Below are 21420 nucleotides of genomic sequence, written 5' to 3'. Positions count from 1 at the left end.
TCGCACTTACCATAGGGGAGAGGTGAAACACGATTTTCATACTTGTTTTTATGGCATAAAATGAGCAAACCGTTTTAACAGTGTAGCTAAACAATAAACAAAGAAACAAAACTTATTTTTCCACTAAATCGATCTTTGGTATGCATAATCTGTATAACCGAAATTGAAGGGCATACTAGTTTTCATTATTATTAGAAAATACTTCACATTTAGTGTATGTCATTGTGTTGCAAGTTACACCGCTGTTGCAAGTAACCCCGTTTGACGGTACACGTTTAGATACTATACGTATCTCACCGCGTTCCAAAGGTTGTGTCAATTGGTTCCAAATTGACTGAGATATAGCAGAAAAGTTCCCAAAATATGAGTTCTGCCGAGATGGTTCCACTTCCTCACTCTCTAATATATTTTTGGAAATTTTGTATTAATTATTAGATTCTTAGGCTGATTTGATTCGCGTATTGCTAAGCCATTTGTGAACAACGTTTCCACGTCCGGTACACAGGCAAATATACAGCATCTTTCAAGGATATTTAAATGGGCTGGATAAATAGATGATTGTGGTAACACAATATGAAATCTATACTTAACAATACAGTATGCCTAAGCAAACAAGGAAAATTTTCGTCCCAAATCTAGTTCATAATACACTTGATTCTAACTAAATATACTTGTTACAAGAATTTAGAATTAAAAACGAAAAATTTTCAAACAAAGTTATCACTACACTAAGAAGTTTATACCGTGTTTGGTTCCGTGAAGACGCAGAAAAGAACGAGCCGTCATCACCGTTGAACACTTTTGCCGCGTGAAACTTCTCCCGTTAGAAATAAGAAAAAGAAAGATGAAGCGACGACATTGGCACTGTGGCGCCAACGAGGCTGTGGGAATCTCTCAAGAAAGTGCCGTCGTATTGCTTCATACCGCAGCAAGCGCAAGGGATCATCTTCCGGGAGGGCGGATGGCAGTAGTGGAGAAAAAAGGCAAAAGGGAAAGCAGTCAGCGCGGTAGTAAAATTTTAATATCCACGACTTCGCTTTCTCGAGTGAACATGATTCGAAGCGTTGTTGATGTAGGACATGCCAAGTGAACGGATTCCGATTAAATAGGCATAATTTAGTCGTTGAATAATCTTCTTCCAAACCTTCAACTGGCTGGAAAATTGATAATATTAGAAAATATTATGAATTATTGATGTCTCTTTAACATGCACTGTTATTAAATGTATATCTTTTATGGATTTTCCAAGTGTAGTTTTAATTGAAATCACCACCATCACCATGGTTGAATAAGACATTATGGGAACGTGGAGATGAACCAGCCGCGGGCTGAAAATCTCCTTAATAAAGCTAATAATAATAATAATAATAATAATAATAATAATAATAATAATTATGGAAACAAGTAGTGAGTTTAGCACAAGATTACTTTAAAAATGTAATTCAAACATTGCCCAACCATGGCCCGAAAGAACCGGAGTCAGGTGGAATGTTACTTCCCCATGGTGTCTATTAACCCAAATATCTACCTTCGGCATCAACCTGTGGGTCCACCTTCCTTTAGTGGAACTGTCCCATGCGCGCTGCCATACCTTAGTATGGACGTAGCGACACTAGTCAAAAGCTTTCGTTTGCTGAACAATTGCTGAACCGCAGAGGTATTGGATATCATCCGGGACAGTGCCGCTATAGCTGTGGAGACTCTTTTGGAGGCATAATCAACGTGGCTACCGAAGGTAAACTTATCGTTGCTCATCACCCCCAAGTGTTTAATGGAGCGCTTCGAAGAGATAATGCAACCGCCTATATTGATCATCGCTTGCTGCTCCAAATCTCAGTTGTTCACAACCACCACCTCAATTTTGTGGAGAGCCAATTACAGTTTCCTGGATCTTATCCACTCCTCCACAACTGCGATCGAGTGGGCAGCAATCAATTGCTCTTCTTCGATCTATTCAACGTAGACCACCAGTGTAATGGCGTCAACGAAGCCGATGATTGCCACTCCCAACGGGAACTTTAACCTCCACACCTCGTCGTATATAATACTCTATAACACCACACCCACGATAGAACCTTGCGGGACTCCTGAGATAATGTGAAAGCTGTCCCGACCCACCTCTGTGTCATAAACTAATAATCGATTCTGAAAGTAACTTCCGAGAATCTTGTGCAGGTACCCGGGTATCCCCAGACGCAGGAGCGCATCGACAATACCCGCTCAACTGGCGCTATTGAACGCGTTCCTTACATGCTGAATCCACTACTGCACAGTAATGAATCCACATCTTCTTACGCTGGAGCGATACCTCGACTTTCTATTTAACCGACAGGAATGCGTCCACAGTCAACATCGCCTTCCAGAAGCCGAACTGGTTACTCGAGTGCCCATTTACACCATCAGTTTGATCTTTTAGAGCACCTTCCCCGCCGTGTCGATCAAGCATATTGGTTTATATGCCGGCGGATTTCCGGGTTTCCCAGCTTTTGCAATAGAACCAGACTCTGGTGCTTCCAAACCTCTGGAAAAACTCCCTCGTCCAGGCATTTCTGCATAGCAGATCTGAACATCATGAGAGCCTCTGTAATACCCATCAAACACAAAGTCTTATATGATGTTGCTCCTTCTCCTCTTCTTGGCATAACGTCCTCACTGGGACAAAGCCTGCTTCTCAGCTTGAGCAATGAGCACTTCCACAGTTTTTAACTGAGAGCTTCCTCTGCCAATGATCATTTTGCATGTGTATATCGTGTGGCAGGCACGAACCCAAGTAACACAATTTGTTATAATACTGTATATAATACATGTTTCATACAAACGTCCATGTTTTGTTTCAAATATGGAAAACGTATTTTCATACACTTATATAACCGAAAAAGCGCAAAAAATGGCGGCTTATGAAACATCTTTGATGTTTCTGAAGATGCTTTTCAATACATCATTATAACATAAAATTATGTATCGAATATGTTCTCAGCAACATCATAACAACTTACTTATTGCTGGCACGAAATTAATATTCATCAACCACGCACAGCAAATCAATGTATCAATGCAAATGCAGTATTAAGTGATGGCTTAGAATAATTTTCAAGTCTTACACATCGTTTGTAATTTACCATCTCGATGTTTGGGCACTATGACTTAATTTCATGTGCCGTTCAAAATTTATGGTGAAATGAGCACTTTTCCTCTTAATAAATTCATTCGCTTTCCATCGGAAAGGAATAAAAAGGGAAGTTTTTTGACATTTCTGTGGTTTGTAAGAGATTTTCAAACAAATTTTCAGATATGCAACATGGTGGCTTCTTGACAAAGTACCGTCAGAATGTTTTGGGATGTTATTTTAAATTATGATGTATTAATGATGTGCTTTTAGACTGTAGAATTTGTCTTCATTATCAATAAGGAAATTATATTATTTCATTGCATATTTAAACAGTTCCAGAAGGATAATTATTGGCAGAAGAATCAGTAGATGAATTAACGGCCATATATATAAATGATAGTGTGAAACTTTTTAGCAGGCACTGTAATTGGTCTGGCCTGATATACGGAAGAGCTCAAAACTTTAGAAATACGTTTAAATTACGACTGCTATACATCTCAATAACATGTTTGTCGAATACCACTTGAGTCGAATGAAATACATTGAAAAAACATCATAGTAACGTATTTTGAACATCTACTACTCAATAGCATACGATGATGTCATTTTTGGTTTTGGATTACCTGTTTTGAACATAGGTATAACAATAACAAAGTTAGAGTGCGTTTCCTAGAACAAATACCAATTAATTGTTTTCGTTTGCTTCACGGGATAAAAATAGTGTAAAAACTGTGCTGGTAAGGGAGATTTAGCCGCCAGGTAAGTATCCCCAGTGATTTTTAGATGACGGGAGGCCTACCATGTAAATAAAGTTGAATGGTGGCGTCCATCTTTCGAGCCATGGTGACTGTGATCTGCTGATTGGACTGCGCCAAGTTTTAGAGACTATTAACATACCCATTGGTTACCTCGTTTAGCATACTTGTAGCAGGATCAATCCACAAACCATAAAATTAAAGTTGCTATCGTATTTGGATTGCCTTATATTTTCAAGTGAAAGAGATGTTTCTTAAATAATGATCAAATCAGTGAGAAGAGATAGCAAACTAATAATGTTGTACATTAACGTATTTAGTACGTAAAAACAACGTTTTAATAACATGTTTGATCTCAAAGGTTATAACTATGTGCTGCTGATGTTATACAAAACATCTTCTGGACACGAATGCCAACTTATTTGGTAAAGTGTCTTTAATAAAATATAATAATAATAATAACACATCTTCAATTGAAGGAAGACGGTGATATAAATATCTTGTTTAACCAACGTTAAATTTACGTTATTTTAACTTGTAGTGAGGATGATAACATTTTTCAGTAGCTTGTTATTGCCAAACAGAGTTAAAACATGATTTCAACATAATATGTGTACAAATACGATTATAGTACTATACTACAACGTCCTTTTTAAAGTTTATTCTCGAAGATGTTGTCTGTGTTACTTGGGAAGATACTCTATGCCCCCCTTTACTCGGCTATATGGGCCCTCGGAATGAATAGTATTATATTCAGCTTTAAATCTATGTAAAAAGATTTAACCTTCCGTAACTCGCGCGGTTGACTACCTGCGACGGCACCACGCTAATGCTGAGTACAAAAAGCGAGATTTTTTCAACGTGTTGTACAAAGTACAACAGCGCGATCGCTCGAGGGTTAAAATTAGTTGAACAAAAGGCAAGATATTTGAATTTTATTAAATTGTAAAATTCGATATTGAGCTAAAACTAAAAAACTGTTCTACTTTAATTTTTTTAAAGCACGGTTTCGAAATCAGCACTAAATTATTCTTCAAAAATTTTGGTCGTTGACAGAAGTTCACGACTTTTGTTTTATTTTGTAAACTAGTGTTATTAGTGTCGGATCATCCGAATCCAGTTCAGAATCCATCTCCATCCATCATTTTGAGCTCTGTTCCCCTACCAGCTGCTTGGGTACTCTCACCAGTAGCAGCCGTGGTAAACTTCAGGTCACGTGGTTCATCTTCCATCCTCTCATGGTATTTGTTCAGGTCACCAGACATCGTCACTTCATCAGCATATGACGACCTTGCTCGTTCCATCCTATCGTTGACAGATCGAACATCTCGTTCTGCAAGAACCATTTTGTTCTTCACTTATTCCCGACCACGGTGAGCCTTGTACCCACAATGACGGCACGTGGGAGTCTGATTTTTGTAGGTTACGTATGTTTCTTCGCATGAACCGTGCTATATGACGGAATCGGCTTTTGCAAGCGAATCCTTACTATGCGCACACCATTGTCTTGGTTTTTCAAAAACACCTTGTCTGTCCACTTGAACTCACGAATTGATATGATTTCACCATACTGTGCCATCCAGTCTTCGATCAGTTTATTATCCATTCGAGGCGGCAGATCGTGAAGTTTCACATCCACGCCACCATCGTCCATACTGAAGGAAATTTGATATTTCTTCTTGTCGACTTCGATGAAATGTCTTGCTTGTAGACTGGGTTGATTGCCAACTCCAGGGTGGCACAGTCAACAATGAGCGCAAACTTCGCATTGCTTAATTAAATCGCGTCAACGTCATCGTAACCCAGTTTTGCTTCTGGTTTACGAAAAGATGAGATTCCTCTTGTTTTGGAAGCTTGGGTAGGTTGCTGAAATCGATCAGGAACGCATTTCGTCTAAACGTCGACATCGTCGGCCTTGGATTCCGCCACCAATGTGGTGGTCTCAACTAACTCACACACGAGAACTTTTCTTCACCTCTGCTTCGCTCTATTAAAGACACATTCTACAGTGACGTTACAACGTTTTGACGCATTCGTAGTCAGTTTTTCCACTATAACTCATGTAAACGATTGTAAACCTCAACATATTTTTCCATAATCGGTTTCCTTGTAAAATTTCTGATATATTTGACTTATTGAACATTTAGTTTTCAATAGAAAAACGTGTTTAAAATGCGTATATGTAGCGTGACGTTACAACGCGCTAGAATTCGACCCTCTCTACTGCACTACCAACATTTTAAAAAATCTGCTCGGATTTTTATGTTATTCTTAATTTTTTTTTCCTATTTATTGGTTTGTTCTTCAATTCAATGGAATAAAACATATAAATTTCGGATTTGTTTTTGGATAATCGACTTTTACATTTCGTGACGTTACAACGCCCGTTCAGTTTCAAACAGGATTCTCCTCGCGTTGTAACGTCACGAAAATGCACATCATGTTGAAATCAGAATAATCAACCAAATTTTCCCGAGTTCGTGAATATAATATTGCATTATCACCACTGTTTCAAGGGGAACTTTATTCTATTAAAAATCCGTTTTGTGATAAATGGTTCGGAGGGCCAAGTTACTGATATCAGCAGTATGAATACTCCTTCATGAAGGTCAATGACACCGGCACCCATCTTCGGCTTAGAACCTCCCATATTCTACTAATGTTGTCCCAAAGACTAGACCGCTGAGGTCCATTAATTCGCACCGCCAGGAATTTAGATTTTTCATCATAGAACTCATCACGCTGTCGAGATAAACATTTCTTGAATAATCTATGCAATGTCAACGATTCATGTAATAACGCGTTAAGATGTATGCGAGAATTTATTGAACCAAACGCATACTAGTGGATCTGCATACCACTAAGGACCCCAAGATCAACTTCTGTGATCTCAGAGACAAATACACCTAACAGTGATAAAAAATCTTAATTACTTAGTGGTGTCTTTGGCAAAGTTGTTTGATAAATCAAAGAATTTCAGCTGATTTACCATTGGACGTGAGATTTCGCCACTGGGCGACGGTAATTAAAAGTTTATAATAGTTTGCAAATGATTAGAATTTCTCAAAAAGTTTCCTACAAATTTTGACTGGTTGAGAAACTAGCAGTAAAAATTTGAAAATTTTTGGGCACTTTTTAAAAAGTTACAACTTTTCTTTTCTGAATAAATATAATGTGTATGATTTTTCAAAATTTCAACTACCAACCTTGAACCAAACGATTTTTAAACTAAAGATCTTTGATAAGTTAAACAACTCTCTAAATAATCAGGGTCCTGAGATGTATGAGTCGGTGATTCTTGTAATATCAAAGACAGACGTAACACTGACATAATTTCCATTATATTTCAAGATCCTTATTATTAAGACCACCCAGAATTCTTGTGCTTTTCAATAAAGCACCACTTTTTCTTCGCCGTTTTGCAGAACTACTCTTTTTCTATAGATTTTTATCCCTGCATACCTGGATTAAACAAATATTTATAAAAATACGACAGATATTTTTTTTTTCAACTTCTAGGGTGATTGTTTACTTTTTGTTTAACTTATTGTGGCGTTATTTGTAGACAATTCCAATCAAAGCTGAGGCTCAGAAATACAAGTTAGAGTAATAACTAGATTATAAAAATTATTTACATCACATATGTTGTGAAAAAAATGACTGAAAAAATGTATAAAATCAATGCCGAAAAACAGCACGATTGTGCTGCCTCGTCCCGAAAGGGATATTGGTCTTCGATTACCATTTGATACGAATACAATAGGGTAGTGGAGGTATTTTGGCCCATCTAGGGAGTTTTATTGCATTTATTATATAATATCTACTAAATCTTGGTAAATTTTCATTGGAACACGAAAAGTAACCTATAAGTGTAGAATTAGCATAAGTTGAAATACACAGAAATAAAAATTCAAAAAAAAAAACGAAAACTAATCAACTATGTAGTAATCCTTGTACTGATCTCCATTTCGGATGTCAGTTAAATGATCCTATAACAGTTCCCCGAATACCACTTCACTGAAAACCAATACCCCGAAAGCCACAACCCCAAATAGATCGTTACCCCGAATAGATCGTTATCCCGAATGAAACATTACCCGGAAAACCATTACCCCGAATGACACATTACTCCGAATACCATTTCCCCGAATGATACATTACTCCGAATGCCATGTCCCTACAAAACAATGTTTTTCAATACACAACTCTTTTCCCAGAGATTTTCAGATGCGCAGAAATAATTTCCACCACATATTTGTAACTGGCAGTGCACTGTCATTGAATGCAAATAGTATAAAATTTGATATCAGATATTTTCCTTCTTTTTTCCAAGTGCTATTCTTTCGAGCCTGGGAATACTGAGGGTATAATGCAATAGTTCATTGTGAATAAATAGACTTCCATGGACTATGTAAAACTCGCCAAATACCAATCACAATAACAATATAAGACGATGAAAGAAGGAAAACTCTGTAGTACGAATATTTGCTCCACATCTTAATCTTATTTTTAACGCCAAAGCGCCTAAGTCTACAAAGAATAGCCTATGCACAAAAGAAGGCAAAATCTCTAATGAAAATTCGAACCATTTTTTACAGACATAAGCTTTCTTTGACAAAAACTATTGGACTATTGGGCTATTCGGAGTAATGGCATGCGGGGAAATGGGCTATTCGGGGTAATGTCATTCGGGGTACTGGACCATTCGGGGTATTGGTTTTCGGGGAGATGGTTTTCGGGATAATGGAATTCGGGAAACTGTTATAAGACCCAGTTAAATATGCTGTTCAGTATAAAAAAATAGAGAAAATGTTTTCACTTCAAATGAAACGCGCGAAAAAGCATCAGATATTACTTGTCACAGATGAACATTTGGATGATGTGAATGTAGTTAACCCTAAAAGGGATACCCTTCATGGCCTCAGTTTCGTCACCTCGCCGAGTGTGTCCCATCAAAGACGAGCTCTGAAAGGCGCATGGGGTCCAATGGACCCCAGGTATCCCTTTTAGGGTTAAAGCCTTGTTAAAACTCAAAATAAACTGTTTAAAGGCTCGGTGGAGCGATGACATTTACTAAAATGGTTGGTTGTTTAAGGTATGTCCAAAATATATTCAGCATAATTACATGAGAACATATTTTGATCCACCTGTCAGCAATTTAATGAGGCAACACTGCGAGCTGCATACAATATCAAAAAACTGCTGCTGAAATTTATCAACTTTGATAAGGAAATACAGAAAAACCTGTGGAAAAATTATACTGAAACTGCTCATCAAGTGCAGTTTAACCGACGACATCGTTATCAAGTCCAATTCTGTACTAAGTCCCGTGGAAAACATAACTGAAATTTGTCACACTCAATCTGGTAACTATATCCATCCATATGCAATCAAAGAGCAACAATAGAGATAATTAAAGTACATCGTTCAATACATGCATACATCTGTAGTCTGTCTTGCTGCATTGTCTCATCATTGCTACAGTCAACAAACTAATCGTCCGAAACAGAAATGTCTGATGAAGCTATCGTTTGTGTGATTTGTGGCCTCGAAGAAAAGGACCCGCGAAAAGTTGTTGAATGTGCATACTGCCACAAGAATGAACATTTTAAGTGCAAAAATGTGATCGGAAACGCCGTCCGCAAGTTACGCGAAAAAACCTATTTCTGTTCATTGGAGTGCAATAACATCTACCAACAGTCGACCCGAAATTTGGCTGTGGAATCTGAAGTGCTTCTTGTCGAGGTACGTGAAACGCGAGCCGAGCTGCAAACCGTTAAGTCAACTGTTGGCGACATAGAAAAATTCCAAAACTTCCTCTCCGAAAAGCTGGACTCTGTACCGTAATCCGGGGTCAAATTGATCACTTTAAAACAACTTTTGCGGATAACATCAGTACCAATTCAAATATCGCCAAAAGAATGTCTGTAAAACCAGTACCCCGTGGATCTCCATGGAACCATGTGACGGAATTTTGTTCAACAAATTGAAACTTTAAGTTAAATAACTCCAAATTTCAAAAAATTGGAAATGCCACTTTGGGGCGAAATTGATCAGTACACAATTAAGCATCGGTTGGAAAGGAAAATTTCTTTCTTCGCTTAATTTTGCTCTTCTAAAACCGAATAACGCGTTTAAAATCTTACAACTAGTGAATTTAATACTTTAAATGCAAAATTAAATTTTGAAATTTCCCCTTAAACGCCTAAAGGTATGCAATTTCATTTGAAATAAGTGATTTTTAGAGCAATTAATGACTATTTCATCATAAAATGAACTTTTTTATAACTATTTCATGTTCTGATTAGCTTCATAACTTCCTAACCAAGGTTCCACAAAAATGTTAAAACCGAGAATTTACGGGAAGTCCTATTAGCAATCGATTGTTTAGTAGCAATGATTTCAGCTAAATGAAAAATACATTTCAAATTCCTTAAAAAATAAGGCAAAACTAACTTTTTTCTAAAAAATAAAAGTCTACACTCATCTCTAGACAGCTACGAACCAGATGACGTAAAAAGTTTAAGATCATTACGACGTTTAAGAGTTCCTAGTATGGAATTACAATGTAGTACCCGAATGATCAATTTCACCCCGCTGATCAATTTGACCCCGGTTTACGGTACTCGACGAGTTGAAATCGGTGAAGGATGAGTAAAACATGATGAAGAAGGACGTCCAATATCTGCGTGGGAAACAGCAGGCGACATCGGACACGGTAAACCAACTTGAGCTAGAAGTGGATCGCCTCAACAGAGCCTCAATATCGAAAAATGCTGTGCTGCTCGGAATACCCATGAAAAGGAATGAATCTGTGGAGACCGCTGTACGCAAAGTTGCCGCTGCTGTTGGATACCAGCTACCCGAAGGTGCTATAGTGGAAGCAAAACGACTCAGCAGCAAGGATCATCAGCAACACGATGCAAAAGTGCCACCAGTTAAAGTCTATTTTTCGGAGGAGCGGTACAAAGAAGAATTGTTCAGCAAGAAGAAGAACCATGGACCTCTATTAGCATCTGCGGTTGATTCTGCCTTCAACTCATCTATGGCAAAAATATTTTTGCGTGATGAGCTCACACCATACGGAATGGAGCTGTTGAAGGAAGTACGAGAATTCAAGGACCTTACGGACATCAAATTCGTCTGGCCGGGCCGGAATGGCGCCATTCTCATCAAGAAAACTGAAGGTTCGAAAGTCGACGTAATTCGCAGGCGTAAGGATATCGAAAGGCTTGGGAACCTTAGCTCAAAAAGGCTATTGAATAGTTCGAGGAGAAGCGGCTCGGATTCTTCATCACCAACCGGCGAACCTTCCTTGAAGCGTAGGCAATAAGAACAACACTAAGATTGTCATCTAGTTCTATAATTCGTAATGTCCATGTACTCTAATTATATGTATGATTCTGTAGGAGAATGGTTGGAAAATAAATATACCGTTGGGAACTCAAAATCACTCAAAGTTATTCAACTTAATATGAGAGGGATGAATGATGTATCGAAATTTGACTGGGTTGGGGAGACACTATACATGTCGAGAATGCGGGTCGATGTAGTTGTGTTGTGCGAACCTTGGGTGAAAGTTAACCGAAAGGGATTGTTCACACTTGATGGTTATAGCGGCGTGTTCTCGTGTAGGAACGAATCGCATGGAGGCTTGGCTGTTTTTGTTCGTGATGATTTGAAAATGAATGTTCAAAAGGTAATCGAAATGGACGGATTTCACCACATTCATCTGCGGCTTCAATTACTAGGCAGATGGTTAGAATTCCATGCGATCTACAGACCACCGGCTTTTGACTGTAGAAGGTTTCTTGGGCAGTTAGATCAACTGTATTCAAATGTTCGAAATGGGAATGATTGTATAGTTGTAGGAGATATGAACATTCCAGTAAACTCACCATCGAATCCAATAGCTGCAGAATACCTTCAAATACTTGCAGCTTACAATATGTTTGTCACTAATACTAATGTAACGAGACCCACTAGCAACAACATTCTAGATCATGTTGTGTGCACAGAACATCTAGCAACTACTGTTGTGAATGAGACAATTGAGACCGATATTAGTGACCATTGTCTAATCGTTTCAACATTCAAACTAAGTTGCTCAATTGAAACAAGAAGTTTGAATAAGACTATTGTTGATCACAGAAGTCTCAATGAACGATTTTCGATTGCAGTTAATGAGTTGCCAGTTAGCATGACCGCTAGTGACAAATTGCTCCACGTGGTAGATTTGTACAGAACAATTCTTGCGCAGTGCACAAGAACAGTAAGCGTGCAAGCCAAGGTAAAAGGATTTTGCCCCTGGATGACTTTGGACGTATGGAAGCTCATTCGTATCAAAGACAAACAGATAAAAAAATGCAAACAGAATCCCGGGGATAATAACTCCAGAGCGTTATTAGAACACGTATCGAATTTATTGTGCAGGAAGAAAAAGCAAGCAAAGCATGATTACTACCAAAATATCCTTGCTAGAAGCAGTCAGAGAGATGCATGGAAAATTGTCAACAATATTCGGGGAGAAAAACACGGCAGAAATCCAAATATAACCATCCATAATGGAGATCGGACGCTAACAGACATGGACGAAATCTGTACTGCTTTCAACGACCATTTTTGCCACATTGGCCGCAACCTAGCCTCATCGATTCCTGGCGATCGAAACATCCACCGACTAGGAACCGCAACTGCCCAGCCGACCTCCATGTATATGCGCCCCGCAACAGTGAATGAAACCATCCTTCTGATCAACAACCTGGATACAAAAAAGTCATGTGGACCGGATCAAATCGCCCCTTCGTTTTTAAAGAATCATCACCAGTTCTTCGCACTGTTATTAACCGATGTATTTAATGAAATCATACGAACTGGACATTACCCAAATTGCCTGAAAGTTGCTCGAGTAGTTCCGATCTTCAAGTCCGGGGACCCGAAGGTTTTGGCCAACTATCGTCCGATCTCATGCTTGTCGATGTTGAACAAGATAATTGAGAAGCTGTTGGTACAACGGATCAACGATTACGTTAGTCATTTTAAGCTGCTATATACCGATCAATATGGCTTTCGCGAGGGCTCTAGCACACTCAGTGCTGCCTGTGATCTTGTTGAGGATATATACGATTCCTTGGACAACAAACAAATTGCTGGAGCGCTGTTCATCGATTTAAAAAAAGCCTTCGACACTATCGACCATAGCATACTGCTGGAAAAGTTAGAATTACTTGGCATCCGAGGAATTTCAAAAACTATTATTGAAAGCTATCTTAGTAATCGCCGGCAATACGTCACCATAGGAGAGCACAAAAGCGGGCTTAGTCCCATCACCACTGGAGTACCACAAGGTAGCAATTTGGGGCCGATTCTATTCCTACTCTTTATCAACGATATATGTATGCTACCGCTGAAGGGAAAGTTGCGGCTCTTCGCTGATGATACGTCCGTGTTATACCAAGGTGTAAGCACAAAAGTTGTCCAAGATCAAATCAAACACGACATTCTGCTGCTGGAAGATTATTTCAACGTGAATTTGCTGTCGCTGAATTTGGGAAAGACAAAGTACATGCTCCTGCATTCCCCTAACCGTAGACTTCCACCCCGTGTTCCTCTTGAAGTACATGGTCATGCAATTGAAGAAGTGTTCGAGTATCCCTTTTTGAGACTGATCATTGACTCAAAAATGAATTGGTCTCCGCATATCAACCACCTAAAAGGAAAAATCAGTTCATTGTGCGGCTTGCTGAGAAGGATTTCATCTTTTATACCCAGCAACTGGCTATTAAAGCTGTATTTTGCACTAATTCATTCATGACTGCAATATCTGGTCGCTGTTTGGGGTGCTGCTGGTAAATCTCGGTTGAAGGAGCTACAAGTTTCGCAAAATAGGTGCCTGAAAGTGGTGTTTAGAAAGCCTCATCTGTTTCCAACCGCTGCCCTTTACAATGATCCTAACAACTCTATATTGCCTATAAGAGCAATGTATGAGATGCAACTTATGGTTTTTATGAACCAAATAGTGTCAAATACATCCAACATTCATCACAACATCCCATTAAGATGGGTAGCCAACAATCGTTCGTCCAGCCAACCCGGTAACCTGTTTCTAATCCGACCCCGAACTGAGATGGGAAAGAAAAAGTTTACGTATGCTGCCAGTAAACTCTACAATGCTTTACCGCCAACCCTTAAAACAACGGGAAACACGAAATGTTTCAAACGTTCGTTAAGGACGTCCATAAAGCAGAATGTCCTCCGCTATTTAGTTTGAATTTGCTTGTCATTCACTCGCCTCCTTTTTTCTGCTTTCTACTCTACCGCCGCTAGACCGCCCACCCACCCTGCCACCCGCCCTGCCACCCACCAACAACCACCCGCCACCATACGCCACCCACCATCAAACCGCCGCATTCCACCGCCTGCCACGCACCGCCATCCATCTGTTGCCGCTCGACTCGTCGCTACATCATCAACACGTCCAAAATAAGTGTTTGTTTAAGTTATAATTGAAAACAAAATGTTAAATGTTAAGTTTGATATTGTATGTAAATAATGTATAGCGTTAATTAACAAATTCCTTAAAAGAGTATAACTCACTGGAAAATGTTAAAATATTGTAAATTTGTATGAAAAAATAAAGCAAATGGGTTTTATGCCTATTGAAGAAGAAAAAAAAAATGAGGTGGGCCAAAATAAAGTCAGGTGGTCGAAAATAGAAGCCCGAGATCCTTCAGGATTTTTGATTTTTCTTGTATTTACTACACCAATTTTGAGTTCTGTTTGGCTCCTTTTAACAGAATACATCTAGCTCTACGTAATGCCTACTGAAATTGTCCATGTTTTATATCAAAAACCTTCTTATATCGCTGAGTTATTCATCCGTTTCTTAAAGGGGTCAAAAAAACCAAGATGGGTAATGTCCAAAGTGAAAAAAGTTCCAGCTTGTAAAATACTTTTTGAGAAATTCTTATCGTTTGCCAGCTTTTGCAAAATGGAAGTTAGCGTCTTGTAGCATCGAAATATCGCATCTAATAGTAGCCCCACTGCAAGTCCTTGACTTACCAAACAATTTTGCCGAAGGAACCATCTTTCTAAGTAATCGGGATCCTGAGATATATGAAATTTAAAATTTGTAAGTTCTCTAGCGCCACTTTCTGCTGGAACATTAAACCAAACAATACACCAACTGTAAGTCTTTGACCAACCTAACAACTTGGCTGAAAACACCAACTCTCGAAGTTATCAATACTCTAAGATATATGAGATGGTGATGTTGTCAGTGTTTCGCCTGTTTGGTATTGATATCATAGAAATTATCGGTTTGAGTGGCATTTGATTACGATTTAAAATTTTTACAAGATCGCAGTGCAATTACAATTTACATAATTTTTGGAATTTGTATACAGCGTAGATTTTGGCCAAACATCACCTCCCCCCGTCTCTCAAGAGTCTACGTAGTTTGTGAACGGGCCCTATTGGTACGTAATTTATTAAGATACCTTAAAAAGGGCTCATACACAACGAAAAAAGAAAAGTTTTGAACTACCTTTGTCCACTGCAGAAGCCGTCCAAGCCAGAGAAATTTGGTCTTTTTCACATTATTTTTTTTTGTTCGTGACGTTACAGCGCAAACTTTAACCAGATGAAGCTCAGGTGTCAGTGAGCCGATTTACTTTGTTTTTGTCTCATTTGAAAGATATTCTGGAGTACAAAGACCATACAAAATTTCATATTTGGAACTTGCTCCGAATTTGAATAAATTTCATAAAAGTTGCTTTTCCGCAACGCTTAAAAAACCTATATTTTGACCAGCCATACCTGAGAGTTGTAAAGTATTACAATTAAAATTCTTTGTATGCTAAAGAATCTACAATCTACATACATTCATTTGTTAATCATGGAAGACTTTTGAAAAATCAGTGCGTTGGTGTTTAAAATACGGCAGCTTTGATGAATAGTGTGCCTAAATGCCTTAAAATCACGATTTTATTGGTAATCTTAACCGTCGTTCAATAAATATGTATTGTTATATTAATATCATGTTGAATATATTTTTGGACGACAAGAGTAATGTAGAAAGTTATAAAAATGTGAAATATGCCAAATTTAAACTTTGAAAAAGAAGTATTGATGATACGGGGCCCGTAGAATGTGTCTAAAAACGATCTACACGGCTCGACGATCAGAACCAAACTGAGGAATGGTAGGGTAATTCATGTATTTTGGACAGGCTGAGGACAACGTTGAAAAAATCGTCCCCTAGCTTTCTTAGAAAGCAATTGATTAGTTTGCAAAGTTACCAATACGCTTATAATATGATTGTGCTTTGCGTTCCTGATGACAAAAACCTTAACGAAAGCATTTTAAGCTGAGAAAATCGCAATTTCCGATCGCCTGTAAGAATTGCATTTTGGACACCGAATATATGTTATGGACACCCTCAGGTATCTATAATTTGGACAGGGCAATTATCTCAATGTTTAGCCATGAATACTGCTAAATCATGGAAGTAGCATAAATTAACAAATATTTTCTTACAAATAATCAAATTTCTCCGCTTAACAGGCATCTATTTTGATAACTATTACAGTTTTTGTTAAAATCGAGGAAATATCGCCAGACCCACAGAATACGCCTCCAAGTATGCAATCGCAGTGCATCCCCATGTAGTTCGTCAGATGACCAAAATATATTTACAGTAGAAAACTTGTAATGTATTTTGGACACCACCTATTTTAGGCGTTCTAGATGAATGTTAAGAGATTGGATGCCTAATGCTTCTTTATTGAACATGTTTCAATGCAATAAGGCTTTAAACATTTTTACAATTATTATTTCAACGATTTTGAGGTGAATATTGTATGTGACTGTGAAGTGTATGTCGTCTTGCATACCTGTGCATTTGAGGGGTTTTAGTGAAATAATTTACATTTTCGATAATTTTGAAGTAAATTCTTAATTGTTAAACGTATTTTCAACGTAAGTCATCAGAATAAGGTCTCTTTGATCCAATAATCGATATTGAGAAGTATCTACTTTTATTAGCTCTCCGGAACAAGGCATACATCGCCGTGCATGTCCAAATTATATTTTTTACCCTAGTCGCACATGCTTCTGGGCTTCGCGAATGATATGCATCTATCGTAGGGCAGTGGAGTAGGCCTTAGCCCCTCTAAAGAGAAAGACATCGAGGATAGACTTGACTTTTAACTCGATCAAGACGAAGTATATGATTGCCGGCAGAGACAAGGGCAGCCCTGCTAGTGTTGAGGAACAGGGCTTTTACGGATTGCGTAACCTGCTTAGTAGGGTGGCCCACACTGAAAAACAAAAATTTCGAAAAATACCAAGTCTTACCTCCTAAATCAGTTGTGTTGGACTCCCAGAAGCTACGTTTAAAATTTGAGCAAAATCGGTTGAGCCTAAGGGGGCGCTCAAAACGCTTGAAGTTTGTGTGGGAATACTTGGCCAAATGTATGCAGAAATTTTAAGTTTTCGAATTTTGCCGCTAGGTGGCGCTGTAAGCGTTCAATAATCAAACCCTTTGGTATTATTGTAGGTGACTATATGCCAGAGAACTTTGTCGAAGACCGCGAAGTGATCCGACGGCTGTGAAAAAAGTTATACCCTAGGCAAAGTGATGCAAAGTATTGAGATTTCATTATTGATATTATTCCTTTACATGTATTGGAAAAATAATAATAAAGTTTATCCTCACTTTTCCTATGGTATAACTTTTTTCACAGACGTTATATCACTTTGCGGTCTTCGACAAAGTTGTTCGGCATATAGTCACCTACAATAATACCAAAGGGTTTGATTATCGAACGCTTACAGCGCCACCTAGCGGCAAAATTCGAAAACTTAAAATTTCTGCATACATTGGGCCAAGTTTTCCCATACAAACTTCTAGCGTTTTGACCGCCCCCTTAGGCTCAACCGATTTCGCTCAAATTTTGAACGTAGCTGGGAGTCCAAAACAACTGATTGAGGAGGTAAGACTTGGCATTTTTCAAAATTTTTGTTTTTCATATAAGTGTGGGCCACCTTACTGCTTAGGTACCGTTACTTGCAAATTTCAATGAAATTCGCACTGTATAAGACTTTTCCGACTTTGCTGCGGGATCTCCAGTTAGCCTTGTGGATAAGGCTTCGGATCGCCAATCCAGAGACGGCGGGTTCGGTTCTCGTTCTGATCGACAATCGACACTATGATCATTGTACCTGCCTCACAATATACAAGTTCATGCAATGGCAGATGAAGAAAGCCCTTCAATTAATAACTATGGAACTGCTCAAAAATCACTAAGTTGAAAATTAGGCAGGCCAGTTGAAACGTAGAGCCACGAAGAAGAAGAATAAGAAGAAAAACAAATCCCTTCCAATAGCGGTTAAGAGGCGTGGACATTAAGGAGGTGGACCGAAAAGCTTTTGGAGCTTTTTGAGCAAAAAGTACTACGGCAAAGGGAGAGAAGAAAATGGTGTGGCGTAGACGCATGAAGTGCGAGTTGTACCAAGTACTAAAAAAAGCGAATATTGTAAAAACATAAAACTTCAGTGGGATGGATGAGTAGTAGTGTGGAACACGCTTGTATGAAAAAAAATAAATCCTCGCTCCAGTCGACTTTTTAGATCCTATTTAGGCCCCATATGAACTGTACAAAATTTCAGCGCAATCGGTGAAACTGTAATTTAGCGCAAGCGGTTCAAAGTTTGCATAGGATTTACTATGGGAAAAGTTACACTTCCAAACAAAAAATCCCAGAGGTCGCCCTTTGTCTCCTTAATTCAAATCGATCAATGCTTCTTGTAGAAATAACATTTACGAAACTTTTCTTCGAAGACCGCAAAACGATTGGATGCTTGTGGAAAAAGTTATTGATTTATTACCGATTAGTGATCCAACGAAGGGCTTTTTGTTTTGTTTTATCAGCAGCACTGCTGCTGCCGTTGTTGCATGGGGTGGCGGGAGGCATCACCACCCCCAGAATCAGCAGCAGCCAAGGCAGCAGCTACAGTGCTGCTAAAAAAACAAAACGAAAAGCCGTTCGTTCGATCACTGATCGGTAATAAATCTATAACTTTTTCCACAAGCATCCAATCGTTTTGCGGTCTTTGAAGGAAAGTTTCATAAATGATTTTTCCACAAGACGCATTGATCGGTTTGAGTTAAGGGGACAAGGGACGACCTCTGGGATTTTTTATCTGAAAGTGTAACTTTTCCCATATTAAATCCTATGAAAACTTTGAATCGCTTGCGCTAAATTATAGTTTCACCGATTGCGCTGAAATTTTGTACAGTTCATATAGGGCCTAAATGGGATCTAAAAAGTCGACTGGAGCGAGAATTTGATATTTGTCCCATACTAATGAGTAGCGCGTACCAGGTAAAGGTCGGCGACTTGTGGGCGGCCGCTCATGCACAGGATGCACGCCGTTGAAGAAGACCTGAGATCCCAACACGTTTGAGAAAACTGGAGAAATATGTGCTCGGATTCAGGGTCTTCAATTTGGAGTCTACGCGATTACCATAAAGATTAGAAAATTTCAAATAATTCAGATGGTATCCAGATGATAGTCAAAATTCCACAAAGTGAGGAAAAGTTACATTTAAATCTGTTTCCAGGAAAATAGTTTTCACAAAACTGTAAATGTATGCTTACGTGTTTCAAGCTCCAGCCACCGTCAGTCGTTTCATTTCAATTATTTTCTCACTGAACTTATTAACACTGCTATTAAAACAATCATTCCCTCGAGTGGGCAGCACTCATTTGTAATAGCTTTTTTCCCCCTCTAAAGCCTTTGCCTGAAAGAGACGTGGACGATGGCGCACACAGTCCGGCAATAAATAAACGAAAGAAATCCCTCTCGTAGTTTTGTGCAAAAGTAGCTTTTGTGAGGAACGTTGCGTTCAGCGATGGGCAGTTGTTGCAAAGAAACTCGAATTAAAACGCAATACTCGGAAAATATGCACCGTCCCAGAAGCGTGCAAAAATAAAAAAAACGGCGGAAAAGGACGCTCGACATGGAGCAACTTATTTCTCGAGTGGCTGAAGTTTAATTTCGCCTGTTGTAATCCTTTTTTCAGAGCGCTGCCATTTCTATCTCTCTCTATCTTGGTACCGTCTTTCGGGTTTTTTTTTTGCGTTTTCGTAATGCCTCAAGAGTAAGCTCGAAGTATGTAGCAGCTTTCCGGCTTTTTTGCAATAAACATTTCTTCACATTCTGTTATTTTGCAACAAGTTTGAGAAATGCATTTTTTTGTATTGTACAGAGGAAATAAAATGGATGAAAGTTATGAAGCCTATTCTCGGAAGGATGCCTAATGTGAAAAGAATGTTCATTAGATTTTAAATATGTACAAAGGATGAGTAATAATCTACTTTTCTTCACATTTTTCATGCTTTTCTATTTACGTGATTGATTTTGGTGACTGAAAATGACTGATATCGATTTTATTCTCTTTGCACTTGCGCTGCCTGCTTTTTTTTAGAAATTCATCGATGGTTCTTGTCAGATTTTGAAACCACTGCATTAAGACTTTTTTGTTTCTTCTATTACATCGAAGGAACCGAAGGGGTGAACCCAGATTTGTATTTCATCAGATATATCTTCGGCACTTGTTTTCGAGCATATAGTAGTGCATTCACATATGATCATACAAATATTATAAACCCACGCAGATAAAAATAATGAGATTCACACGTCATGTAAACTTCAGTTTAGTCATGTAAACTTACTGTTTTGATGGTTTACATGATATATCATGTAAATTTGCGTTATATGTCATGTAAACTCACAGAATCATGTTGATTTACATGACTTATAATGGAAGTTTACATGATGTTTGAGGACTTTTACATGATATGTAATGTAAACTTCCGTGAAATCCCACGCTCCAATCATGTGCATCATATGTCACAGAATTTTACACTCATTTTCCGATCTGTGCAGGAAACTAATAAACGGGAATTCTGATTGACTTTTCATTCATGTTTATAATTAAATATCTCTTGGTGTTGACAAGATCGGCTCTGACCACGGATCAGAAAAGGACAGAAATGCTCGTTAGTTAGACACCGGCTGTTAAGCCGATAATCTCTGAATCATTATGGTTGTCTTAGAAGTTTTTGTTAGCAAGGTAGGGTAGTGGTCACATTTGCACTCGTGGCTTGTGAAAATTGATACTGTTGAATAATTCAACCAGCCAGCATGTCAACATGTCAGTGAGAAACATTGATCATAACATTATTTAAATATTTCATAACAAATATCTCGATAATAATTTTATTCCATATCCGCGTCATGATTTTCGCTCTTGTTAGATGCATTCTCAATGCACTTCTGCAGCCTTTTTATTCCGTGCTCGAACAGTGGTTTCCTTGACTGGTAAGCATCAGCAAAGCATTGACTGGTCAAATTGTTCAAATACTTCCTCAGATTAATTTCTTGTTCTACTGCGTTGTTTAAGCTTTTGAAGTAAGCAACACTTCTCAACAGAGACCTTGTGACCTGCAATGCATTCAAAATTAGGATTTGCATATCAATGGAAAAACC

The 21420-nt window shown here is 38.5% G+C and overlaps 2 protein-coding genes across 2 annotated transcripts in view; both read right to left on the bottom strand.

The window, feature by feature from the left end:
- Positions 1-21420, bottom strand: part of LOC115263783 (neurotrimin) — an 866784-nt gene that overhangs the window by 755799 nt on the left and 89565 nt on the right. The window lies entirely within an intron of this gene.
- LOC109397304 (nucleolar and coiled-body phosphoprotein 1-like) overlaps positions 19239-21420 on the bottom strand; it is a 108339-nt gene continuing 106157 nt past the window's right edge. The window contains exon 4 of the mRNA XM_062857655.1: positions 19239-21375. Coding sequence (XP_062713639.1) covers positions 21151-21375 — 225 coding nt within the window. The 3' untranslated portion in view covers positions 19239-21150. The remainder of the gene's footprint in view (positions 21376-21420) is intronic.

Source organism: Aedes albopictus, chromosome 1 (genome assembly GCF_035046485.1).
Source record: "Aedes albopictus strain Foshan chromosome 1, AalbF5, whole genome shotgun sequence".
In the NCBI taxonomy this organism is placed as follows: Eukaryota; Metazoa; Arthropoda; class Insecta; order Diptera; family Culicidae; genus Aedes; species Aedes albopictus.
This window is presented reverse-complemented; position numbering and strand designations above follow the sequence as displayed.